Source organism: Melospiza melodia, chromosome 20 (genome assembly GCF_035770615.1).
Source record: "Melospiza melodia melodia isolate bMelMel2 chromosome 20, bMelMel2.pri, whole genome shotgun sequence".
Classification (NCBI taxonomy): Eukaryota; Metazoa; Chordata; class Aves; order Passeriformes; family Passerellidae; genus Melospiza; species Melospiza melodia.
Window position 1 is genome coordinate 2,976,003 of NC_086213.1, and position 27,270 is coordinate 3,003,272.

Genomic DNA, 27,270 nt, shown 5'->3' on the forward strand with positions numbered 1-27,270 from the left:
TTGGATAAATATTTAAGTGCTGAGGCTTTGATATGAAGGAGCTGCTTTTCCTCTGGCCAAGGGGAGGGAGGGAGGGATTGTTGCCTCTTTATGGGAATGAGGAGGATAAATGGAACATCTGCAGGATATTCTGTGTTTATTTCTTTATCTCAAGCCCAGCTTGTTCAGGAGTGTGGAGCCTGTTCAGGTTTGGGTGGAGAATGAAGGAATTTCAGCTTTTCAGGCAGGTTCAAAAGCCTTGAATGCTGAAAATCCTTCAGAATCTTGTGCCACCCTGAGTGCACCAGGGGGATTTGGGACGTGGGGTGGCACTGGGCATGGAGCTGTGTGTTTGTCCTGGTGCCAAATGTGACCTGGTGCTGAGACAGCTCCAGCTGTTGTGATCCCAAATTTTGGTTGTAATCCCAAATCCCAAGGCCGTTTGGGAATGCTCAGACTCCTCAGCCAGGGTGGGGTTTTTAATGGTTTATTTGAGAAAAAGGTCGGATTTTGCCATCTGCGTGCCAGCATGGGAACAGGAAGGGAAAAGTGGCAGAAATTCTGGAGGGGGGTAAAGGCAAGGAGGGACAGGACACAGGGAACGGCTTCCCACTGCAGGGATGGATGGGAAATTGGGAATTAGGAATTGTTCCCTGTGGGCACAGACTGAAGCTGTGGCTGCCCCTGGCTCCCCGGGACAGAGGGAGGTGTCCCTGCCCATGGCAAGGTTGGGATAAAATCACCTTCAAGCTCCCTTCCCACCAAATCATTCCTGCCTGAAACAATGCCAGAGTGAATCTGAGGCTTTTCTTCCATTTTTTATTTTTATTTTTATTTTTTTTTTACCATTCCAAAGAATGCCAGAGTGAATCTGAGGTTTTTCTTCCCTTTTTGCCATTCCAAAGAATGTCAGAGTGAATCTAAGTGTTTTCTTCCCCCTTTTTTACCATTTCAAAGAATTCCAGAGTGATTCTGAGTGTTTTCTTCCTCTCTTTTGCCATTCCAAAAATGCCAGAGTGAATCTAAGGCTTTTCTTCCCTTTTTCTTGCCATTCCAAAGAATGCCAGAATCTGAGGATTTTCTTCCCCTTTTTCCCATTCCAAAGGATGCCAGAGTGAATCTGAGTGTTTTCTCCCTTTTTTACCATTCCAAAGAATGTCAGAGCAAATATGAGTGTTTTGAATCTGAGTGTTTTCTTCCTTTTTTCTTTTTGCCATTCCAAAGAATATTCCAAAGAATTCAAAGTGAATCTGAATGTTTTCTTCCTTTTTTTTTTTTTTTTTTGCCATTCCAAAGAATGCCAGAATGAATCTAAGGCTTTTCTTCCTTTTTTTACCATTCCAAAGAATGCCAGGGTTAATCTGAGTGGTTTGAATCTGAGTGTTTTCTTCCCTTTTTTTGCCATTCCAAACAATGCCAGAGTGAATCTGAGTGCTTGATTCTGAGTGTTTTATTCCTTTTTTCCCATTCCAGTGGGTGCTGCTGGTGGAGGAGGCACGGGGGCAGCACTTCACCTGCTCCTTCCTCTGATTTAATCGGGCATATTGTGCAATTAAAGCACTCCAAAAGCCACAAATCTTTGGGGCTGAATCCCGGCCAGGCTGCAGCGATCTTTAATCCTTTACAGCTGAAATACCGAGGAGAGGATTTTTATTTTTATTTTTTTTCTCCCCACTCTATTTCCCTTCCTTTAAGAGCAATGCTTGTGTGGAAATTGGTGTGTGCTGACGAGGAGCAAAGTGCTGAATAAAACATCACCTGGCTCTGGCTCCTGCCTTGTGGCTCAATCTTAAATTAAACCCGTTTTAATTCTTTTAGATGGCAATAAGAACGGGAGTGACAACAAATGCCGGCAGAGCAGGTGGCTACTTACTGGATTTTCGGGATTTTTAAGAGTTGGGAATGGAGGATGAGCCCTGCCAGAGTTTGGGGTGTTCCCTTTGGGATGCTTTTTGGGATCAGCCATATCCCAGGAGCATCACAGCCTTGTGAACATTGACTGGATTTCTGGTTTTTTAAGAGTTGGGAATGGAGATGATCCCTGCTAGAGCTGGGGAATGGTTGGGGTGTTCCCTTTGGGATGTTTTTTGGGACCAGCCATGCTCCAGAAGTATCACGGCCCTGAGAATATTGACTCGATTTCCAGGGTTTTTAAGAGTTGGGAATTTCTGGGTTTTTTAAGAGATGAGCGCTGCCAGGGGCTGGTTGGGGTGTCCTCTTTGGGATGCTTTTTGGGATCAGCCCTATTCCAGGAGTGTCACAGCATCGCAGTGAACATTGACTGGATTTCTGGTTTTTTAAGAGTTGGGAATGGAAATAAGCCCTGCCAGAGGCTGGGGAATGTTTGGGGTGTCATCTTTGGGATGCTTTTTGGGATGAGCCATATTCCTGGAGCATCACAGTGAACATTGAGTCGATTTCCAGGTTTTTTAAGAGTTGGGAATGGAGATGAACAGTGCCAGGGGCTGATTGGGGTGTCCTCTTTGGGATGCTTTTGGATCAGCCCTATTCCAGGACCATCACAGTGAACATTGACTTGATTTATAGGTTTTTTAGGAGTTGGGAATGGAGATGAGCCCTGCCAGGGGTTGGGGAATGGTTGGGGTGTCCCCTTTGGGATGCTTTTTGGGATCAGCCTTATTCCAGGAGCATCACAGCCCTGTGAACATTGACTCGATTTCCAGGTTTTTTAAGAATTGGGAATTGAGATGAGCACTGCCCAGGGCTGGGGAATGGTTGGGGTGCTCCCTTTGGGATGTTTTTTTGGGATGAGCCATATTCCAGGAGCATCACAGCATCACAGTGAACATTGACTCGATTTCTGGGTTTTTTTTAAGAGTTTGGAGTGGAGGGTGAGCTCTGCCAGAGCTGGGGAATGGTTGGAGTGTTCCCTTTGGGATGATTTTGGGGTCAGCCATATCCCAGAAGAATCACAGTGAACATTGACTTGATTTCTGTTTTTTTTCAAGAGCTGGGAATGGAGGATGAGACCTGCCAGGGGTTGGGGAATGGTTGGGATGTCCTCTTCGGGATGGTTTTTGGGATCAGCCATATTCCAGGACCATCATAGCCCTGTGAACGTTTGACTAATTTCTAGGTTTTCTAAGAGTTGGGAATGGAGGATGAGCCCTGCCAGGGGCTGATTGGGGTGTCCCCTTTGGGATGCTTTTGGATCAACCATATTCCAGGAGCATCACAGTGAACACTGACTCGATTTCCAGGTTTTTAAGAGTTGGTAATGGAAGATGAGCCCTGCCAAAGCTGGGGAATGGTTGGGGTGTCCCCTTTGGGATGCTTTTTGGGATGAGCCATGCTCCAGGAGCATCACAGCCCTGTGAACATTGACTCGATTTCCAGGTTTTTTAAGAGTTGGGAATTGAGATGAGCACAGCCCAGGGCTGGGGAATGGTTGGGGTGCTCCCTTTGGGATGCTTTTTGGCATCAGCCATATTCCAGAAGCATCACAGCCCTGTGAACATTGACTCGATTTCCAGGTTTTTTAAGAGTTGGGAATGGAGATGAGCACTGCCAGGGGCTGAGGAATGATGAGGGTGTCCTCTTTGGGATGTTTTTTGGGATCAGCCATACTCCAGAAGTATAACAGCCCTGAAAATATTGACTCGATTTCCAGGTTTTTTAAGACTTGGGAATGGAAATGAGCACTGCCCAGGGCTGGGGAATGGTTGGGGTGTCCTCTTTGGGATCCTTTTTGGGATCAGCCACATTCCAGGTGCACCACAGCCCTGTGATGGATTTTTACTCCCTGTGAAACACAGATCCCACTGTGCCCACCCTCACATTCCATCTTCTCCCAGCACCTCCTTCTCCTCCAGCCACCAAACCATCCCAGGACATCCCAGCAGGGCAAAACCTCCCCGGGCTCCTTTCTGTGAAATCCCAAACAACGATCCCCACCCTTCCTGCAGCATCCCTCTGTCACTCCCTGCCCTCCCCTGGCAGCGGTGACGGGCCCTTTGTCCCGCTGTCTGCTCCTGTTTTTCAGCTCCTGTTGAAACCCTCTATTTTTCCCCTCCCCAAGCCGGTGATAAGCGTTTGACTGATCCCACCGAGCAGGCGGGGATGAGCCATTCAGGTGGGATTGACACCTCAAGGGATTTGCATTAAACGCTTCAAACTCGCTCGCCTTTTTTTTTTTTTTTAATTATTTTTTTATTCCCCGTTTTCTTTTTCTTTTTTTTTTTTTTTTCCATCCATCATTATATATTTAACAAATTCCTGCATGAAATTATGGCCCCGATCGTTGGCATTCGCCTATCTGAGAAGGAATCTCTGTCTGCACTGATTTTCTCAAGCATCCCGAGGCAGGAATTAACCCCGATGCTCCACGGAAAAAAGGAGGAAAAATGAGGAAAAATGAGGAATTTGGGTCTGCAGAGGGTTATGGAGTGGTGAGAGGTGAAGGAGAGGGGGATGCTGGGTGTGCTCACGATGTGCCAAGGGTTGAGATTTTGGGAAAGGTTTGGGAAGCCCAGGGCTGTGTGGAGCAGGGGCTGACCCTGATGTGCTGCTGGGGACCTGCAGTGAGGGGTAGAATCCCAGGAATACCCGGATTTGGAGCCTCCTGGAGCAGGGAAGAGGGTGGGACAACCACGGAGAGAAGAAAAAAAATTGTGGGGATGTCCAGATTTTGGGATCTGCTCCAAATCTGGACGGAAAGGTGACCGACCTTGGCCCATGGTGGCATTTTCCTGCCATCCCTGGAGGGTGCTGTGGGCATCTCCCAGATTTTGGAGAGCTCCAAGCCTTGAGATGGACCAGGTGTGGTTCTCTCTGCTCCCTCAAAACCCTTTGGAGCCAAAATAAAAAATGTCTGCTCCATAATCCTGCCTCCCTTTCCTGAAAAAGGGCTGTCTTGGGCCTTATCCCTATGGAAAATTGAAATTAGGCTGATGTTTTACCGTGGGGTTTTTTGTTTTGGTTTGGTTTTGTTTTGTTGGTTGGTTGGTTGGTAGTTTAGTTTAGTTTAGTTTAGGATGGATTGTGGATGGATGGATGGATGGATGGATGATGGATGGATGGATGGATGGATGGATGATGGATGGATGGATGGATGGATGGATGGATGGATGGATGGATGGATGGATGGATGATGGATGGATGGATGGATGGATGGATGATGGATGGATGGATGGATGGATGGATGGATGGATGGATGGATGATGGATAGATGGATGATGGATAGATGGATGATGGATGGATGATGGGTGATGGATGGATGATGGATGGATGGATGGATGGATGGATGGATGGATGGATGGATGGATGGATGGATGGATGGATGATGGATGGATGATGGATAGATGGATGATGGATGGATGGATGGATGGATGGATGGATGGATGGATGGATGGATGATGGATGGATGATGGATGGATGGATGATGGATGGATGGATGATGGATGGATGATGGGTGATGGATGGATGATGGATGGATGATGGATGGATGGATGGATGGATGGATGGATGGATGGATGGATGGATGGATGATGGATAGATGGATGATGGATGGATGGATGATGGATGGATGATGGATGGATGATGGATGATGGATGGATGGATTCATGGATGGATGGATGGATCCATGGATGGATGGATGGATGGATGGATGGATGGATGGATGGATGGATGGATCCATGGATGGATCCATGGATTCATGGATGGATGATCCCTCATGGCAACAAGTCCTTTATGAGGTGCCCATGACTGGCCTCACCCTCCATTCCTGCCTCAAGGATGATTTTTGACCCTTTTTTGCCCAAGAAGCCCCAAACAAGGCTGGGTTTGCTCCGTGTCCCTCAGACACTGCTTGTCCCCAAGCCAGGGGACAGGATCCCTGTCCCTGTGAACCCCCTGTGCCAAGGAGTTTTCCATGGATGCTCCTGCTCCTCTCCAGGCTTCAGTCCTTGCCCCCCTTCCCTCAGGACAGGGATCAAAGCCATGGGAGGATGGGCAGCCAGCCCAGTCACCCACTTGGATCCTGGTGTTTATTATTCTTTATTATTTTTCTTCTCCTGAAGAAACAGAGAGAGGAAAAAAAAAATCTCTCTCTGTCCAAAATCACTCATCCTTCCTAATAATGAGAGCTGTCAGCAGCACTGCTTGGCGAGGAAATGATGCTCGCAGTAAATATTTGGTCTGGAACTGATTTATGGGTGGAAAAAAACGAGATTAGTGCTTAATCACTGCCTCTCAGGAAGGGCTTTGGGCCGGGGTTGAGCTCAGGGGGGCTGGGGCCAGGCCAGGGGAGCAGAACTGGGTCTTTAAGTGGAAACCCTGTGGTGGGGTTGGGTTGAAGAGCATCAGTGCAGGGGATGGACTGGATTTGGAGCCACCAGGCTGGATTAGATGGGATATTGGGAATTGGGAATTGTTCCCTGGCAGGGTGGGCAGGCCCTGGCACAGGGTGCCCAGAGCAGCTGTGGCTGCCCCTGGATCCCTGGCAGGGCCCGAGGCCAGGCTGGACATTGGGGCTGGGAGCAGCCTGGGACAGTGGGAGGTGTCCCTGCCCATGTCCTTTAATGATCTCTGATGTCCCTTCCCACCCAACCCATTCCATGGCTCCATGACCATCCGCTGTGGGGCTGACCCCAAGGAGTTCCAAGCCAGGAGAGCTGCTCAGCTGGACCAGCCTGGAACATCCACCCCATCCTGAGCCCAAAGAGGTTCTTGCAGCCACCCTAAACACAGCAGCAGCTTTCCTGTGTGAGGAAATAATTAACTTATTAGAGGATGGTTTAATTTTCTTCATTAAAGGCCATTTCCTATTGCCTGGCAGGGCCAGATGCCCCCGGGCACCACTGGGAGTGGTGGGACATGCTCAGCTCCAGGGCCTGCCCACCCTGCCAGGGAACAATTCCCAATTCCCAATATCCCATCCATCCCTGCCCTCTGGCACTGGGAGCCATTCCCTGTGTCCTGTCCCTCCATCCCTTGTCCCCAGTCCCTCTCCAGCTCTCCTGGAGCCCCTTCAGGCCCTGCAAGGGGCTCTGAGCTCTGCCTGGAGCCTTCTCCTCCCCAGCTGAGCACCCCCAGCTCTCCCAGCCTGGCTCCAGCCCTTGCAGCATCTCTGGTGCCTCCTCTGGGCTCTCCCCAGCAGCTCCAGGTCCCTCCTGTGCTGGGACACAGAGCTGGATGCTCCAGCTGGTTTGCTGGGATTATGGATGGAGCATTCCAGGAATCCTTGAGGTGTTGCAGTGCCAGGATGCTCTCCAAGGATCTCTGTCCCAGATTCTGCAGATCCCCAGCGGGCTGAGCTGCCTTTCCCAGGGCTCTCTCTGCTCCTCACTCCGTGGCAGCCGGAGTGGATGAGCTGGAGCAGCTCTGAGTGCCAGGATCCTGCAGCCCGGCCCATCTGAGCTGCCAGAGTCACTCTGCATCCCAAAGCCTTCCAGTCTGGTGCAGCTTTGGGATCATCTGAGCCAGCAGAACAACGCTGGGCCTTGTCCCAGTGTGGAAAAATGGGACAGGAGGGAGATTGGACTGACAGAGCAGGCAACTCTTCCCCTGCTCTGCAGAATTTCATTTGTAAGGAACTTCACCCAGTGTTTTGGGTTGTCCACACCATGGCCCTGTGGTGATTCCTGGGAATCTCTTGGGGCCCCTCACACTCCACTGCAGCCCACCCTTGCTTGGGCCCTTTATTTGATGTAGTGACATTAAATGTGACCATTTAGGGGATTGGACAAGGTCAGCAAGGCTGAGGCTGATGAGCTTTTGGACCAAATGTTGTTTTTCTTCACCCATGTTCTCAAGAGGAAAAGCTCTGGAATGCTGTGAAAAGTGAAAATTGCTTTTGTTTGATGGCGGGGAGGGATTGGGAATTCCCATGGGGAAGCTGCATTAATTATCACACGGGAGATGATGCAGCAGCACTTCCATCCCACGGGTGCCACCATCCCATCCCCAACTCCTTTCCCTTCACTTCTCCCTCCTTTTCCCTCTCTTTCCCTCCCAGAGTCAAGAAGAAGAACAAGCCCCTGAACCTCAAGATCCACAACAGCGTGGGGAGCTGTGAGAACATCCCGGCCCAGCGCTCCCCGCTGCTCTCCGAGCGCTCCCTGCGCTCCTTCTTCGTGGGCTACCCGCCCTTCCTGCCCTCCACGCCGCCCGTGCACACCGACGCCACCTTCTCTGCGAGTGAGTGCCCCCTCGGGTGCCCCTGCCAGGGCTGGGAGGTGCCAGGCAGGGGATGGGACTGCGGAGGTTGGAGGACATCGGTTGAGCATTGTGGAATGAGCCCAGCCCTTGTGGAGGTGCCTCGTGTTGGTGTTTAGAGATCTGTGGGCAAAGATAGCCCCAAAAGCTTGATTATTTCTGGGAAGGGAATATTATTCTGGGAATATTATTTATTTTTGGGAAGGCCACGGAGGTTTTTGTGCTGTCTGGGGTGGTGGCACTGCCTGGATGTCACCTAAAAGTGACTTTTCTGTGGCTGGGTTTGTAAACCTTTGTGGTTTCACCTCTGTGTTTAAACCTCTCCTGGGTCCTTGCTTTGACATCAAGGGCAGAGCTGCTCAGTCCCTCAGGATGTGGAGCTGATGTGGAGTTTTGGGAAGCCAGTCCTGGTGCACCATGGAGCTGATCCCACCTGGCAGGGGTTTGTCCTCTCCCAGGAGATGCTGCTGGTGGCACTCACCGGCTGGGTTTGGCTCCATGAGCTCACCCAGGTCTGGGAGGAACAGCCTGGCCCTCATTTCCTGGTCCCACACCAGTGCTGGGATGAATTCCACAGACATTGAAACTTTCCCAAGCCAGGCGTGGCTCTTGGCCCAAGAAAAACTTCCCTGGAGGAAACACGTGGCAGCTGCTGGGTGTGATTCCCAGCCAAACTCCCTGTGCCTCTTGTTCCTCAGCTAAAACTTTCTCCAACTCCACACCAGGCTGGGTTTCTGTCACTGTCCCTTCCCTGGATTTTTCCCTTGTTTCCTTTCTGGAAATGCCTTCTTGGCTTGTTTTGGGGTCTTCCACTCATTCTTCCTGCTCAAGAAGCAGGCTGGAGAAGGATTGCAGCCAGAGGGCTTGCAGACAGATTTCCTTTCCCTTTCCTTTCCTTTCCTTTCCTTTCCTTTCCTTTCCTTTCCTTTCCTTTCCTTTCCTTTCCTTTCCTTTCCTTTCCTTTCCTTTCCTTTCCTTTCCTTTCCTTTCCTTTCCTTTCCTTTCCTTTCCTTTCCTTTCCTTTCCTTTCCTTTCCTTTCCTTTCCTTTCCTTTCCTTTCCTTTCCTTTCCTTTCCTTTCCTTTCCTTTCCTTTCCTTTCCTTTCCTTTCCTTTCCTTTCCTTCCCTTCCCTTCCCTCCCTTCCCTTCCCTTCCCTTCCCTTCCCTTCCCTTCCTTCCCTTCCCTTCCCTTCCCTTCCCTTCCCTTCCCTTCCCTTCCCTTCCCTTCCCTTTTTTCCTTTTTTCCTTTTTTCCTTTTTTCCTTTTTTCCTTTTTTCCTTTTTTCCTTTTTTCCTTTTTTCCTTTTTTCCTTTTTTCCTTTTTTTCCTTTTTTCCTTTTTTCCTTTTTTCCTTTTTTCCTTTTTTCCTTTTTTCCTTTTTCCTTTTTTCTTTCATTTCCTTTTTCCTTCCCTTCCCTTCTTCCTTTCCCCTTCTTCCTTTCCCCTTCCCTGGCAGTCTGGGTTCACTGAGGGTTCACCCAGCCAGTCCTGCTGCCCTTTTCCCCCTGTCCCTTTGCCTTTGGGGACAGTGGCACCTGGCAGGAGCTCTGCATGCTGTTCCCAGAGATTTCCAACACCCCACTCCAGGTTTGCCCGGACCCAGGGGCATTTCTGCTTTGCTGTTTCCCACACGGAATTGTCAGTGCTCAGCTCACAGCCCAGACCAACAGAGCAGGAATCACAGACCAAACCCCACTCCCAGCCCTCCCTGGAGTGTCTCCTTGGATTAGTTTTGCTCAGTGTTGGGCTCTGTGCCGTGCTGTGACATCCTGATGGACGTGGCACGGCCGCAGTGGGACGCGATGGCAGTGATGGGCTGGCAAGTGACTCACCCTGCCAGAGAGGTGTCTCCTCTCATTTCCTCCGACCTCCCTGGCTGCTGGGAATGTTTGCTGGGCTGGATGGGAGCTGGTTTCCCCAGCTGGTTGATCCCTGCTGGGAGGGGAACAGTGGAGCTGTTTTGTCGTGGTTGAGATGGAGACAATGCAAAGCAACACACTCCGTTTGCAGGAGGCTTCAAACCTCTTTTTGTTACAGCATGCGTGCTTTTTTATACATTCCTACAAAGCTTGTTAGTTTATACTTTACTCATTGGTCAGGAAAGTCAAAGTGCTCATTGGAACTGGCAGTTGCAGGTTTCTCTTATTTATCCTTCTTTTTTGGTTTCTTTGTCAACGACCTTGGTAGGAAATTCTTTCAGAGGTAAACATGGATCCTCTCACCAAACTTCCCTCTGGCTCACAGAAGTTACTGTGAAACCTCTTCTACACTTTGGTCCTTGAAGGATCAACGTCCATGTGGGAGTCACACCAAGCAGGGCAGATGTTTGTTTGTAGGGAGCAGAATCATGGAATGATTTGGGCTGGAAGGGAGCTTGAAGCTCATCCCTGTCCATGGGCAGGGACACCTCCCACTGGAGCTGGTTGCTCCAAGCCCTCCCTACATCCCAAGAATTCCCTGTCCCCATCCTTGTGGTGGTTCAACACCTGAGCTCTCCACCATATCCCATCCCTATGTTTTCTTCTAAAAATCCCTCTTCCCTTTTCCCCCTGTGGGAGCAGCACAGCAGCACCCAGGTGCTCTGGATTGCTGTGGAATTGCTTCCCTAAGCACAGAAACACAAAAATTGTTGTTGTTGTCAGCTGGAGATGGGTGAGGGGAGCCCAGGCAGGCCCTGTCCCTCCCTGGCTGTCTCTCCATGATTTCTGTTCCACAGCCTTGCTGCTCCTGGCAGGAGCACGTTCCCATCTGAGTCATCCCTGGCCCGGGTCAGCAGAGGGTTTGGATGCTTCCCTCTGATTTTTAACATCCCTTTGTCCTGATGGAATGGATTTTCACAGAGGGCTGGAGGGAGCTGCAAGAAGGAGCCTGAGTTGATCCTCAGGGATCACTGATCCAGCCCCTGTCCCTGCCCAGACCCCCAGCAACCCCACCCTGCCCATCCCTGGCAGTGCTGCCCAAAGGCTCCTGGAGCTCTGGCAGCCTCGGGGCCGTGCCCATTCCCTGGGCAGCCTGGGCAGTGCCAGCACCCTCTGGGGGAAGAACCTTGCCCTGATCTGCACCTGAACCTCCCAGCACAGCTCCAGCCATTCCTGTCACTGTCACAGGGAGCAGAGACCCAAGCTGCCCCTCAGAAGTTGTAGAACAACTGGTTAAATGTGGTCTCCAGGGCTGTCCCCTCCCTGCCCAGTCCTGTGTGACACCTCCATCACACCCACTGTGCCTCTGTTCTGCCCTGGGGGGATTCTCTTGGTCCTGCCTCTTCCCCTTGGCTTTGTGAGTGTGGAATTTGCAGTTTATGGTGTTGAGCATGGGCAGGATCCCAGCCAGGCATGGCCAAGTGACAAGTGGTGGCTGAGATGCCACCAGGGCTCCTTGAGCCCCCCCAGCTCCTGGCAGAGCCCCTGAAGGGCTGACCTCAGGCAGGCTTGGAGGACAGGGATCCAGGAGAATGTCCATTGGGTTGGGGTGGGATTCCCAGAGCCCTAAATCCAGCTTTTCCTTTGGAAAGCACCAGGCTGGACCCAAGGATGTGGCAGTGGTGCTGAAGGTGACATGGGGAAGCACCCAGTGCCACCCATGGTCACCCCACTGCTAGTGCTGGGGTGACTTTGTGGGGGGACACTCCTCCCCACTGCTGTGCCAGCCCCAGCCACCTCCAGGAGGGAACTTCCCAAGGGGAACCTCCTTTCTTGGGGACCCTGCCCCTGCCCCGCACAGGCTGCGGCAGGAGCACTCCCCAGCTGTGCTGGCAGCTCCCTGCAGCCACATCTGGCCACAGCTGGCAGTGAGGCTCCAGAGGGTTTCCCACCCTGGCAGCAGAGTTGGAGGGCACAGCTTTGTCTGGATGAGCCTAACTGAGCCTGCAAGGCTGCAAATTGGTGGAGGGGGACATCTCCATGTGAGGATTTAAGGCAGCTGAACGTGGCATTTGAGCTGGGTAAATGGGATTGTCACCTTGGAAAGGGGAACTGCATTAGAAAGGGATTCTTTCCTTACTGGAAAGATGCTCTGGGAGCAGCTCCTTCTTCAGATTATCCCATCTGCTCCAGCCCAGCTTTGGTTTCATCCTGCTGGATCCATCCTGGGTTATCCTTGCACCCACTGGAGCTGGCTGTGATCCACAGGGGTGGAAGGGACCTCAAAGGCCATCCCACATCCTATTCCAACCCCCCACATGGACAGAAAGTGTGTTTGTGGGGTTCCCAGAGGAAGGAAAGGAAGGAAAGGAAGGAAAGGAAGGATTTGATTCCATGTTATCAGAAGGCAAATTTATTTTTTATGATATTATATTATATTAAATAATACTATACTACAGAATACAGAAAGGATACTTACTGAATGCTAAAAAGACAATAATGAAAACTCGTGACTCTCTCCAGAGTTCTGACACAGCTTGGCCCTGATTGGCCAAAGAGTGAAAACAACTCACACTGAAATCCAGTGAAACAATCACCTGTGGGTAAAACAATCTCCAAACACATTCCACATGGGCAAAACACAGGAGAAGCAAATGAGATAAGAATTGTTTTCCTTTTTCTCTGAGTCTTCTCAGCTTCCCAGGAGAAGAATCCTGGGCAAAGGGATTTTGAGAAAATGTGAATGTGACAGGGACACTTCCCAAATTCCATGTGGAATATCTGCCACATGCACTCATGGAGGGAGCAGGTGATGCGTTTGTACCTTGAATCCTTCATTGATTTCTGTCCTGGGGAGAGAAAGCTGCTGGAGCAGCTGCTCTGGGATCTCTCCCATCCTATTTTGGCCCTAAAAGAAGCACGAGCAAGGCCTGGGATGTCTCATGAAGGGATTTTGCTGCAGAGCATCTCCCTGGGGTGCTTGGCTACCAGCTGGGACCATGGAGAAGTAAACGCAGGGTGGTGGGGAGACACTGGGACAGTGTCCCTGGAGCTGCACAGCTGAGACATTGGAACTCCATCACTGCAGCTGGCACAGGGTGCCCAGAGCAGCTGGGGCTGCCCCTGGATCCCTGGCAGTGCCCAAGGCCAGGCTGGATGGGGCTGGGAGAACCCTGGGACAGTGGAAGGTGTCCCTGCCATGGCAGGAGTGGGAATGGATCATCTTTAAGATTCTCTCCCACCCAAACCATTCCATGGACATTATGATTTGTCTCTGGACTGGGATTTTCACCTGGTGGTGGAGATATTCCTAATCCTGGATATCTTCTGCTGTTGAACTCTTTTGGGATGAGGCTCCACCCTGGCGTCTCCTCTTAATGTCTCCATGGGACTCACCCCCCTTGGGAGCATTTTGGTGACATTTGGAATGTTTGGGATAACTGCAAAGCCTCCTGGCCATTTCTTGGCTTTGCAGTGACTCATCCTGGGATTCTTACCAAGTCCACTTCCATCGATTTTCTCTGTCCCATTCATAATGGGAATGTGTTTGCTGTAGTAGAGTTGGATTATGGTCTTTTCTGAGCACTCTACAAATCCATTTCCTGCATAGTAGGGGAAGGAGGGTTTGTTTATCAGGCTGTCTCTGTGATGGATAACACAGAGCTCCCAACAGCTCCCTGCCATCCAAACAGGGGCCAGGAGATGAGGAAGGGACAATTGTGACAAAGCAGTGCCCATCCCTGGGGTTCAGCACTGCTGCCACCCCTGGAAGGTGCTCCAGGTGTCCTTGTGTCACAGTCATCTTTATGAAAAATCCTTTCCTTAGGATTTTTCCTCCTGAGAAGCTGTGAGGCCTCAGGAACAAAATGTAAACATTGATTATCTGCTGCTGTGGAATGCAACAGGTGCATCTGTGATTGGTCTCATGTGGTTGTTTCTCATTAATGGCCAATCACAGTCTGATGGCTTAGACTCTCTATCTGAGCCACAAGCCTTTGTTATTAATTCTTTCTTTTTCTATTCTTAGCTAGTCTTCTGATGAAATCCTTTCTTCTATTCTTTTAGTATAGTTTTAATATGATATATATCATAAAATAATAAATCAAGCTTTCTGATGATGGACTCAGATGCATCATTCTCTCTCCCCTTCATCACCTATGATTGACAACATCCTTGGAGAGGCTTTGGAACTCTCTGAGGGCATCCCTACCCACCCCAAGGAAGGTGCAACCCCAAAATAAAAAAATGGGGAAGCTCAGGTGCTTTTCTCCATGCAGAGCATGCCCAGGCAGCCCAGCTGGGGCCCAGCTGGAATTCACCCAGTGATAAGACCCTGATCTTGGCCTTATCCCCGAGCCATGCAGCATAGTCCAGATAACTCAGTCCCTCTAGGAGACAGAGTGCCCGAATAACCTGTTAGCTCCTCGAATACCTAGTCAGCTCACAGCTGTGGTTACCCTTAGCAAGCTCATTGATTTCAGCTCTTTAGTGATTCTCAGCTCTCCCATGATTTCAGCTCTCTGCTTGCTGGGTAGGGAGCCCTTGGCTGAGGCTGCAGCAGATGAGAGAGAGGAGAAGGAGAGGTCCTGGCGGTTCCACAGTGATGGTTTATTGGGCAGTCTGTGAAGGGTCCAGTGACAGCTCTTCTTCTGTCAAATGGGCTAAACCAGCCCCTTTTTATAGGGTGTAGGAGGATCCAAACTTGTCCAATAGTATGGGTTAGGGGAAAAGTGACCTGTGGGGTTACAGAGATAAGCTATGGGGCGAGGGGTAGAAAACAGGAGTTTATTTTGCTGTCTCATCATGACTCAGCAGTTCCTACTGTTATAAATTATCAAATCGAGAGCCAAACTTATAAGAAAATACAGCAATGATTTATTAATTTGCCAACGAGACCAAATTTCAATCATCAAAAACCACCACAGCCAAGGGCAGCGTTGAGCCCGGGATCGGTGCTGGGTGAACACGGATCTGACCTCAAAAATGTCAGAGTCTCCCCCTTGGTTCACAAATGCTGCTTCGGCAGCGAGTTCTTGTACAGTTTATTCTGCCCGAGGCAGAGATGACCGAATGTTCTTTGTGTCCCTTCACATGCAGAACAGGGGCTTTACATGTGCAAAGTTAGACAAAAGTCCAGTCCAGGTGTTGTTACTATATTGTTGTTATCATATTTCTAAAGCTTTCCACAGCTCTCGGCTGTCCTATCTTCCACAGCTCTTCAGGCTGCATATCTCCATCACGTCGGGGTCACCACTTGTTGTAGTCGTATTTCTAGAGTCCCATACTGTTGTTATTAGATTTCTAGAGTCCCATACCTTCTGGGTGGTTTTCTCACATGCGGCTCTTCATAGCAGTGTTGTTCCTGCTTCTTCATCAGGGCTCCTCCAAGGTCCTCCCTGACCAGCCAACCCTCCCCCCCCCCCCCCCCCCCCCCCTTTTATCCCAGTTATCTTCATTAGCCACAGCTGCCGCCCAATTAAGGACATCACAGCTGCAGCCCTTCAAGAACAACTGGGACCTACTGGGCAAGGCCTATATACAGATATTCAAGTACTATATTTCCCCCTTTCCTTTTACTTACAGATATTCAAGTACAATACAGATATTTTACTAGGGCTCAAAGGCCACCTCTACTATATTCAGGTGTCTAGATATTGTCAGAGAACTTCGGGGAAGTAAGCATTCACATGTAACAGGGTGGTGCCGGTAATCATGGTGGTAGATGAAATCTTCGGGGTGATCATCACTCTTGAGTGGTCCTGGCGACCCAGGAAAGTTGGTGATCATCACCCAGGTTTCATTCTTACATTAAAGAACCTGATATTATCTTAATGTCGTCAGGGAACTGGATGAATATGAGTAAGACACTGTTCCCGCCTGGGGTGGTCAAAAGACATTGTTTGGATCTTACAATATTTTATACATTAATAGCATGAATCATCTCTATCATACACTACACTAATGTTAAGTCTCAATCCTCCATGGAGCTCTCGGAAGCTCCACAGACTCTGCCCCACCCTGGCTCTGCCGGGACAGCAGCGGGGGCAGCGAGGCCGTCACGGCCACGGCAGCGTCGCCGCGTCCCCGTCACCTCCGAGGCGCCGGGTGCCACTCAGGAGCTGTCACAGCTGCCTGTCACCGCCGGGGAGCGGCCGCCAGCGCTCTGTGCCGTGTCGCCTGTCAGCGACACGCCGGAGGTGGCTGTCACCCGTCCTCCGGTCGCTTTTCCCCTTCCCCGGCACAGCTGATCCCATCAAGCGCGGCTGTTGATTTTGGGATGAGCCGAGCAGGAGCCCTGACCTTTGCGAAGGAAAACACGGTGTGGCACTCCCTGGCTGGACTGTCACATCGGGAAGCAGGGTTTGGCTTTTGGGAACCCCTCGGGAGGCAGGGATGGGGTGGATGACTGGGGGAAGTGCCCATGGGGCTGCTCAGTGGGTGCCACAATGCGAAATTCCGCTTGTGCCCGGTGAAATGCCAGCTTGGAGCGGGGGGGAATGAGGTGAGGGGGATTATGGCCGGAGAATTTGGATTTTTGAGGTAGGCAGGAGGCTGCTGGTGATAAATAAAGGTTTTAAGTAATCACTGGCAAGGGGGCAGCTCCGGGGCACAGGAGAGAGGGAGAGAGGGAGGATGGAGGAGAAGGAGGATGAAGGAGACGCAGCCGCTGTCACACCTCAAAGCTTGCGAGCATCATCCGATCCCGCCGTCACTTCTCCGTCACAAAGTCTCCATCACAAAGTCTCCATCACAAAGTCCCCACAACAAAGCCCGACCGTCCCACCCTGAACCAAGACCTGCTCATGGGGGTTTCCCCCTTGTAATTAACGCTAATTTTGGTAATTTTGGGGGGCGTTCAATGAGAATATTCCTCCTGCGCTGGGGGGGGCTGCTGCATCTCCCTCTAAGCATCCCCCTGAGTTAACCCTGCCAGGAATCCGGGTAAAGGGGGGACTCCCCAATTAACCCCAGAGCCCCCCAAACCCCCGGGGCTGGTCCCCGGTGCCTCTCCCTGCCCTCCTGCCCCGCTCCGCTGCTTTTCCCCTCCTGCCAACAGCGGCTCTATTGTTAAACCCCGCCATCCTACGTGGCTCGCTGCCGCTAATGAAGGTAATTAGCTGTGAGTCACGTCGGGCTCATTTATGTTACGAGGTCAAAATCCCCGCTACACTTCAATACATTTTTGCAGCGAGCCCATTTAGAAAGTAATTAAAAGGCTCAGCAGCCGCCGTTGCCTCCATCCCCTCTCCCCCTCGCCGGGCTGGCAGGATTTAATTGAGGCCAGCCGAAAGTTAGTGGGAATAAATTGTGGCTGATAACGCGGAGGTTGTAATTTAATTCCGGGAGAAGAGCTGCTCTGGCCAGGGGTGTTTGGCTCTTCAGGGAGCGGCGTTGGAGGGAGGGGTGATGACAACTCAGTTTAGTAATGGGATTTAGTGAGGGGGGGGTGATGACAACTCAGTTTTCTAACAGGATTTAGTGAGGGGGGAATGATGCTCTGAGGGGCTGGGCATGGAGGGGTCACTCACCTCTGGGGTTTGTGGCCCAAATTCCCACCCCTGGCAGGTTGTGGCGGGTGAGTTGCCACAAAGACTGGTGAGAAAATATCAAAAATATCAAAAATATTGGCAATATGGTGCTGGGGGCATCAACTCCTCTCCTTGGCTTTGAAGGGAGCTTATGAAAATTAGGAAGAGGGACTTTTTACACGGGTGGATAAAAGCCAGGACACAGGGAATGGCTTCCCATTGTCAGAGGGCAGGGATGGATTGGTTATTGGGAAAGAATTGTTCCCTGGGAGGGTGGGGAGAGGATGGAATGGAATTCCCAGAAAATCTGTGGCTGCCCCTGGATCCCTGGCAGTGTCCAAGGCCAGGCAGCAGCCTGAGACAGTGGAAGGAGTCCCTACCATGGGAATGAGACGATTTTAATGTCCCTTCCCACCCAACCCATTCCATGCTTGTGTGGTTCTGACATCTCAATCGCCGCCTCTGCCTGAGGAATGACCAGGAGGAAGAGAAGGATCCAGAGCTGCTGCAGGTCGGAGGTGCTGGAGCAGGATCAGCCCGGGCTGCCCCCAGCATTTCTAACCCGGGGGAGAGGGATGTAAATGTAACCTTCAGCCGCCGAGTGCAATTAGAGCCCCGATATTAAAATGGGATATTAAAGCAAACAGCGGCTCTCCCCGCTCCCTGGGCTAATATCCCGCGCCTGTTTAGCCAGGGATTTGCTGGCGCTCTGAGCAAACAGCCGGGAGCCACCGCTGGTGCCTGGGAAACCTCGCAAATCCCCGAGTGGAAATCCAGCCTTGGATCCCGGCATGGATCTGCTCCAGGGCTGGGCATCCTGCGGGGCAGGACCTTTCCCGTGGCCAGGAGGAGGAGGAGCAGCTTTTCCAGCCTTGCCGAGGCTGAAGGAGGGGGTGGAATGCAGGCATGGCCATGCTCCTGATTGCCTTCCTGCTCCAGCAGTGCCAGAGAATTTCCCTCCTTGTCCTTGTCCCTCTTCCCACTTTCCCCTTGGAAGGAGAGCCCTGAGACTGCTTTTCTTCCCCTGGAACACCTTTGGAGTGGCTGGCACTCAGCTTTTCCTCATCTGCCGCCTCAAGCCGTGATGTCTTATTAAAAACTGACGATGATGCTGCTCCAGCATGATTTTCCCTCTCTTCTTTGGACGTCCTGATGTGATTCCAAAAGTTTTGCAATCCCGCCCTGCCTGCACATGGGTGCACCCTCTCCCTCTCCCCATCCCTGGTCCAAACTGGTGATGGGACCTGGGACAGGAGACCCCAAATGGGGTCTGGGACAGGAGACCCCAATCCCCACAGCCCCACAAATCCCAGAGCTCTCCTGCTTTCCAGAGAGGCATTCCAGGGGGAAATAGCAGGAAAATCCCATTTTTTTTTTCTGCACATCCTTTGCTCCCTTTCCCAAAAGATCGAAGCCCAGCTCTCGATGCTGTTACCAGCGCTGTTTTTTCCTGGTCTCTCCCTGCAGATACGCTGTCAGTGCCTCGCTGGTCCCCGCAGATCCCTCGGCGGGATTTAGGAAACTCCATAAAACACAGGTGGGCCCCTCCCCGTGCTGGGGGATGAGGGATGGGCATCTCCCTCCCCACCTCCGCTCCAGGACACCGAGATTGGGGACATTCCCCTTCTCTCTCCCGTGCTGGGCTGTGCTGTCCTCCAAGCCCATTTCAATTCCATTTCAGTTCAGATCTGGTTTAGATAAGGCTCGAGCTGCTATCAGTAAATCTGTGTGTTATCTGTGACCTTGCCAGCCTTCAGCAAATTCCCCATCTCTGGATTAGAACCCTTCCATATCTCCCTGAAGAGGGAAAAGCGGCGGGAAGAGTGCTGCTGTTTGATGGGAAGCTGCAAACATTGGTGCCCAGGGCAAGCGGGGTTTTTGGGGGTGTCTGGAGTGGGAATCGCGGGGAGTTGGGGTTGGATTCTGTGAAAAAATGCCAATCACTTGTTTTTGAAATTTGAAAAGTTTAATAGTAATAAAATGGTTATAAAAATAGTAATACAATTAGAGTAATAATAATTTGGAGAAATTGAATTAGGACAATATGAGACAACAAAGAGTTACAGACCGTCCGGGTACGTTTTTCTGGGCAGCAGGAGCCTGAAAAAGGACCCACCTTAACAGAGGATTAACCCTTAAAAGCAACAACCTGTTGCATATTCATACACCTCATACATGATGCATAAATTCCATTCAAACACAGGATTCTGTCTGGTTATTGTCAACTTCTTCCTCTGAATCCTAACAGCACCTTCAAGGTGGGAAGAAGTTCGTTTCTTCTGATAAGAGAGCAATAAAATCCTTTTCCTTGGAAGATTCAGGTGTCCTGTGGCTGCTATCTCGCTGCAAGTCCTTTCTTTAAAAAAAGTATCCTACATAGCATCGTTTCTATTTTAACCATTTTTATAACCTAAAACTATATTTAACACACTACTCAAGAGAATTAATACAGCATTATTTTCTAAAACGACGCATATAATACTCATTTTAATATTTACGAAAAGCCGATCATAAAATACATGCATTTTTCACAGATTCCCTTCGAAACAGACTTCCAGAACCAAAGGAAGGCTCGGGGTTGTGTTTTGGCATCCCTAGAAAAATTCCTCAACACCTGCAGCGGAGTTTGAGGGCAGCAGAGAGAGGATGAAGCAGGGCTGGGGGGGGGGATGAGTGAGGCTTCAGCTCTCCCTCTGTGTTTCTCTCCACAGGTTTTCCACCAAGTACTGGATGTCTCAGACCTGCACCGTCTGCGGGAAGGGAATGTTGTTCGGCTTAAAATGCAAAAACTGCAAGTATGGCGCCGTGCTGGAGCTGTTCGTGTCACTCCCTCGAACCGGGAGGGGACAATCGGGGTTTTGCCGAGCAGGGATTTGGGCATGGAGAGACCAGCCGGGCTCTGGCCAGCTCATCCTCACAGGAAGCTTTAATGAGCTGTGAAATTGGGTGAATAACACCCCAAAGCAGGGCTGGGATGAGTCTGGGACGGGATCGGGCTCCTCGGGGAGGATGTGCCCGCCAGAGCTCTGAGTCAGATCCTGACAGGGCCCCTTCCCCAGGCCTGGCTTTGCATCCCACGTTGTGGAGATTCCCGGTGGAATTATCTGCAGGACCAGGCAGGGATGGCTCTGGCCATCAGGAGGGTTTTGCCCGCGTTTTTGGGCTGTAACCTCTATTTCTGACGAGTTTTGGGCACTTCAGGGCCCTGAGGAGCCAAATCAGTTAATCCATGGTGCAAAGAGAGGGGATAAAACGGGACAGGAGTGGGAAAATATCGAGGCTGGGGCTGCTTCAGCTGCTCCAAATCTGTCACCGTGTGGCCACCAGGGCTGGGGAAAGCGCTGCTGGAGCCGGGATTGCCTTTCCTGGAGCCGGGATTGCCTTTCCCGGGGCCGGGAGCTGGGGGTGTGCGATTGTCTGCGGGTAACGGAGCGGGAACGATCGCTGCTGCCGCTGATTAAGCGCTGATGAGTTGGTAAATTGGGATTTAAACCTGCCGAGAAGCGCTCGGTTGCTCCGCAGCTGGAAGGGATGTTATCAAACACGGGGATTTGAAAGGGGTGATTCCCGTTCTATCCATGCTGAAGGAACTGGAGAAATTTCCTGCCAGCTCTCCGTGCTGGAGGAGGGATCCCTGACCAGGATCAGGGATGCTGTGGCTCTGGCTGTGCAAATCCTGCTCCCTGTAATCCTACACAAAAGAACAAATCCATTTCCTGGCAGACAAAAGTTGGCAGTGAACACAAGGCATTTAGGTTTTTTCCCAGCCTTGCCCCGGCGCTGCTTTCCCCAGAAAGCAGAGGGGAACCAACAGGTAAAACAAACAACCGGACCCCAAACCCCCCAAGCCTCAAATACCAAATTAATTCCTGCCTTTCCCTCTAGGAACAGCTTTGTAATAAAAGCTAACACGGGCAGCTCCTGAATTTTCATTACCCAGCTCATTGACTTGAAGCTGCCGTTCTCTTTTTTTTTTTTTTTTTTTTTTTTTTTCCCATCATTTCCCCTTGTTTTGTTAAATCCTTTCCTCCTTTTTCCCTTTTCCCCCATGGCTTTCTGCCGGCCTGGCAGAGCAGTGAGCTGGGGATGCGTTTCCATCCTTAATTAAGGAGGAATGGGGAGGATTTGGGAGTCTGCCCATGCCTTTATGCATGACCCGGGGGTGAAGCCCTCCAGACTCCTGCCCTGAAAAAAAAACAGGAAAACTCTGCAGAATATCCAGAGGCTGTAAATCCTCTCTTGATTTTGGCTAAATGTTCTTAATAAAGGCAGGAGAGGAGTGCACAATGGCAGGGATATATCAGGGACATATCAGGGATTGGGGCAGCCACTTCTTCCCCCTCTGCTGCTCCTGATTTTAGTTAAGCATCCAGCAGCAGGATGGTGGGAATGGGGATTTCATGGAACTATGGAATGGTTTGGGCTGGAAGGGACCTTAAAGCTCATCCTGTCCCACCTTCAGTACACCCTTTCCCCAGCGCAGGGCTCTGCTCCTTTTGCTGCAGCCAGCTCTGGCAGAAGTCACAATTTGGGGTGTCCCAGAAAGGGGCAGAGCACCCAGGTTTGGGAATTACTGTGCTGCCCCATTGGGATGGAGGCATTTTCCAGGGATGTGCAGCCCCTCCTGATTGCCCGGGACGTGCATCCCACACTGTTCCCCATCCCTGAGCTGCTGCTTGGCAGTGATGGGGAGCAGGGGGAGCCTGGAGGGCTCACTCTGAGTGAGCGACCAAAGCCCTGCATCCAGCCACTTTCCCAAGGGGAAAAGGAGGGGAAAACTCCATCACAGGAACCCAGAATGGCCTGGATGGGAAGGGACCTTAAAGTCCATCCCATTCCACCCCTGTCAGGGGCAGGGACACCTCCCACTGTCCCAGGCTGCTCCCAGCCCCAGTGTCCAGCCTGGCCTTGGGCACTGCCAGGGATCCAGGGGCAGCCCCAGCTGTGCCAGGGCCTGCCCACCCTGCCAGGGAACAATTCCTAATTCCCAATATCCCACCTAACCCTGCCCATTTTGAATCCATCCCCCTTACCCTGTCCCTCCATCCATCAGTTTCCCCTTCTCACTCCTTTCTCTCTGTCCCCTGCCAGGCTCAAGTGCCACAACAAATGCACCAAAGAGGCGCCCCCGTGTCACCTGCTGATCATCCACCGCGGAGGTGAGCCCTCCCCGCTCCGAGCCTCCGGGGATGGTTTGTTTTGGGGTGAACCTTTCGGAAGCTCCCCCGGGGGGTTCGGGAGCGGGGTCCCCGGCGGGACGGAGGCTCCCGAACCGCTCGGTCTCTCCGGGGGAAATGTTACCCACCGTTTTTTCCGCTTGTTGTAGGGAGACGAGCCGGTCGGGGCGAGGCAGATTTGCATTGCAAACCACTTCCACCCACCCTCCCCCTGCCTCCTTTTCTTTTCAGATTCCCCACCGCACGGGGTAAGTCCAAACCAGGTTTTCGCCTTTTTGCTTCTGTCGAGAGCTCAGGGCGGACGGGGGACCCCGAACCCCCCCCCGGTGCATGCGGGGTCCCCGCGCCCTGCGGATGCTCGTGGTGCTTTTTGGAGCTGCCTTATCGAGCCCGGCCTAAAATCCGCACGGAGACAGGCAGAACCCTGCAGCAGGACGGCGGGGCGGCGCTTCCCCACCTCTTTTCTTCCAGATTTTGGCTCCCTTTGCTGGCCAGAGGACCGCGACTGCCTGAGAGAATCGCTCTTGCCTTGAATTTTGAGCTCTTAAAGCTGTTCCTTTGTGTTAAATTGTTAAATATCCCTCCCCAAACCCGCTCCTTGGTTTAATCTCGGGGAAAAGAATTGTGCTGGTGGCACCTCAGAGGGGGCGATTTTACAGCCCCCATTCCACCCCGTGCCCTCGCTTGCAGCAAATTTGGGTGGAAGCGGTTGAAGATCCCCCCTCGTCAGGCTCGGAGCTGCTGCAAACCCTGCCCGGGAGGCCGGGAAGGGAAAATGGGGCTCCTGGGATGGGCAGGAATTGGGATTTAGGGCTTTGATGCTGCAAGAGCCGGAGCTGCCCGCTGTGTGTTTTAGGAGCAGCATGGCTTTGGGGTGGCCTCAGCATCACTGAAAGACCTCCCCACCCCCCAAAAAAAGTCCCAAACCCAGCTCTTAAATCCATTATCTTGGAGTTAAACCGTTCCTGAACCCCCCAACCTTCAGGCTGGCTTTTCCCCCAAAAATCTCCCTGCTGGGAGCTCTCTGAGCCGGCTCCTTCCCTTCACTCCAAAAAACTCCAGCAAGGAGCAGGATTGTGCTGGCTGAGCCCCGGCTCACAGAGGGGCCGTGGCAGCTGCTGGAGCCCCCAGATTGCTGCCTCACACCCCGGGGGGGGTTGGCTGTGGCCGGGGTGCAGGAGGATCCCGAAGCTCAGCTGCCATCCCCGGCTGGAAGTGCGGCGGGAATCGCTTTGGAGAGCGGTTTGCAAGCACGGGGCGGCCCCGAGCAATCCTGCTGAACTTTGATGTCCTTCCCTCTCTCTCCCCCTCCTCCCCACCCCCCTTGTCCCTCTGTCCCTTCTGAATCCAGCGAGGTTAGTCCGGACAGAGTCGGTGCCCTGCGACATCAACAACCCTCTGAGGAAGCCCCCGCGCTACTCGGACCTGCACGTCAGCCAAACGCTGCCCAAAACCAACAAACTCAACAAGGTGAGCTCCCCAAAACCAACAAACTCAACAAGGTGAGCCCTGAGCTCCCCAAACCAAGAAACTCAACAAAGTGAGCCCTGAGTTCCCCAAAAAACTCAACAAGGTGAGCCCTGAGCCCTCCCCAAGCTCCCCAAACCAACAAACTCAACAAGGTGAGCCCTGAGCTCCCCCCTGAGCTCCCCAAAACCAACAAACTCAACAAGGTGAGCCCTGAGCTCCCCAAAACCAACAAACTCAACAAGGTGAGCCCTGAGCTCCCCAAAACCAACAAACTCAACAAGGTGAGCCCTGAGCCCCCCCTGAGCTCCCCAAAACCAACAAACTCAACAAGGTGAGCCCTGAGCTCCCCAAAACCAACAAACTCAACAAGGTGAGCCCTGAGCCCCCCCTGAGCTCCCCAAAACCAACAAACTCAACAAGGTGAGCCCTGAGCTCCCCAAAACCAACAAACTCAACAAGGTGAGCCCTGAGCCCCCCCTGAGCTCCCCAAAACCAACAAACTCAACAAGGTGAGCCCTGAGCTCCCCAAAAACCAACAAACTCAACAAGGTGAGCCCTGAGCCCCCCCCCCGAGCTCCCCAAAAACCAACAAACTCAACAAGGTGAGCCCTGAACCCTCCCTGAGCTCCCCAAAACCAACAAACTCAACAAGGTGAGCCCTGAGCTCCCCAAAACCAACAAACTCAACAAGGTGAGCCCTGAGCCCCCCCTGAGCTCCCCAAAACTGACAAACTCAACAAGGTGAGCCCTGAGCTCCCCCGAGTTCCCCAAAACCAACAAACTCAACAAGGTGAGCCCTGAGCTCCCCAAAACCAACAAACCTCAACAAGGTGAGCCCTGAGCTCCCCAAACAAACAAACTCAACAAGGTGAGCCCTGAGCCCTCCCTGAGCTCCCCAAAACCAACAAACTCAACAAGGTGAGCTCCCCAAACCAACAAACTCAACAAGGTGAGCCCTGAGCCTCCATGTGCACACCTTGCCACAGGGACAGGATCCTCTGCACCCAAATATCCACAGCTTTGCAGAGAATCATGAAATTCTTCAGGCTGGAAAAGATCTTTTAAGAAAATTGAGTTTGGTTGCTCCCCCGGCACTGCCAAGGCCATCGCTGTCCCATGTCCCCAAGTGCCACATCCACATGGCTGTTAAATGGTTTCACTCCTGCCCTGGGCAGCTGTGCCAGTGTCTGACCACCCTTTCCAAGAGGAATTACCCCAAAATCCCCCCTGCCCCTGCCCTGGCCCAGCCTGAGGCCGTTCCCTCTGCTCCTGTCCCTGTTCCCTGGAGCACAGCCCGACCCCCCCGGCTGTCCCCTCCTGTCAGGAGCTGTGCAGAGCCACAAGGGCCCCCTGAGCCTCCTTTGCTCCAGGCTGAGCCCCTGCCCAGCTCCCTCAGCCTCTCCTGGGGCTCCAGCCCCTTCCCTTCCCTGCATCTTTATCCAATGAAATGATTTCTTTTAAAAATAAAATGGGATCAGCACTTCCAGAACAGCCTGGATCCTGCTGTCCCACTCCTGCTCTGTTGTGGCCTCTGAGTCTCCAGGTCCAAGCTGAGTTTGGGGTGGTTTGAGGTCTCTGCTCCCAGTGGAGGCTTTGATAAATAACAAATTTATTGTTGCAAATAAAACCAGCCTGGAATTGGATTGTCCCTGGCGGAGCTGCTCAAGCCAGACCTGACAGAGCACCTGGCTCACTCCTGCTCTGCCTTGATACAATAAACCCATCACAGGGCTGGTGCTGATGGAATTTAAAGCCTGTTGGCCTCCAGTGGAAAATTCCTCGGGTGAGGGGTTGGCAGGCTGGAAGTGCTCAGAAAGAGGGGATATCACTGACCTGATGGGAAATGGATCAACAAAACCCTGAATTCCCAAAGCCTGGCTGAGCTCCTCCTGCCCTCAGCATCTTCTGGCTCTGGGGAAAGTCTGGGTACCAAGATGCTCCTGGAGACTGATTTTAAACCTAAATCCTTTAAGGAATTTCTTGGTATAGAGATCTGCTCTAGTTTTGTTGTTTTGGGGTGGTGCCTTTGTCCTGAACGCTCCCATTCAGGTTGAAATTTCCCCTATAAATGTTCTTATTACAGCAGGGCTCCCTTCTTACTTCGGTATTTCTAAAAGCATTTCTTTAAAAGTATCCTGAATAAAACCATGGAATGGCCTGGGTTGTAAGAGACCTTAAATTCCTCTAATTCCAACCCCCCGTGAAATCTTATTGTTTTGACCTTCACTGGTTGCTTAAAAAATAATTTACCTGACCAAGATTATTGAGCATGGAGTGATGACCAATATGGCTTTCCTGGAAAGCCCAGCTCATTTAAGAATTAATTAATTAGGACAAAATTACCTGCTGGGGAAGGCTTGTGCAGATTTTTTAACCTTGGAGGGAAATTCTGTGGGGATGGGAATGCTCAGCACTGCTCAGACCTTGTCCAGTGGCTCCAAGTTGGGCAGCAAGGGGAGAAATCCTGGCCTCAATTTTCCTTTTGGGATTCAAGACATCCAAGCAGGTTTTCCTGCCTGTTGGCTCTCAGTGGTCCCTTCCCAACCACCCCAGTGTGCACCCAAAATCCATGGCTTTGACTGGGAAGAGTCAAGGAATGCTAAGGAATGTCTTGGGATGCGTTGGCTGCTCCTTCCAGATCCTTCTGCTCCCTGCAAGGCCCTGGGCTTTGGCTCCAAGGAGCTCAGCAGGAACTTTTTGTGTCCAAGGACCAAGCCCTAAGGTGGTGGCCCCAATTCCGCCTTTGGTGGTCTTGGCTGTGCAGAGCCAGGAGATTTGTGGCACCCTCAGCTGGGTGGGAAAGGAGCCAATTTAAGGTGGGGAATGCCCTTGGGGACTACAAACAGCTTTGGAAAAAGCTCTGGGTCTTTTCTAGGATTTCTGGAAGTAATGGGTTGGGATGATGTCATGTTGTATTTGTGGGGTGCCCAATGGCAGAAGGAATGATGAATCTGACTCCATGTTCTCAGAAGGCTAATTTATTATTTTATGATACTATATTATATTAAAGAACACTATACTATACTATACTAAAGAATACAGAAAGGATACTTACAGAATGCTAAAAAGATCATAATGAAAAC

The 27,270-nt window shown here is 51.6% G+C and overlaps 1 protein-coding gene across 3 annotated transcripts in view; it reads left to right on the plus strand.

The window, feature by feature from the left end:
* Positions 1-27,270, plus strand: part of KSR2 (kinase suppressor of ras 2) — a 94,707-nt gene that overhangs the window by 28,059 nt on the left and 39,378 nt on the right. For 2 of the 3 annotated variants that reach the window (XM_063172775.1, XM_063172776.1), the window contains exons 5-10: positions 7,955-8,136; positions 19,008-19,077; positions 20,252-20,335; positions 22,632-22,699; positions 22,867-22,965; positions 24,069-24,187. In XM_063172775.1, the coding sequence (XP_063028845.1) occupies positions 7,955-8,136; positions 19,008-19,077; positions 20,252-20,335; positions 22,632-22,699; positions 22,867-22,965; positions 24,069-24,187 (622 nt within the window). The remainder of the gene's footprint in view (positions 1-7,954; positions 8,137-19,007; positions 19,078-20,251; positions 20,336-22,631; positions 22,700-22,866; positions 22,966-24,068; positions 24,188-27,270) is intronic. The other variant, XM_063172778.1, reaches the window with a different exon arrangement.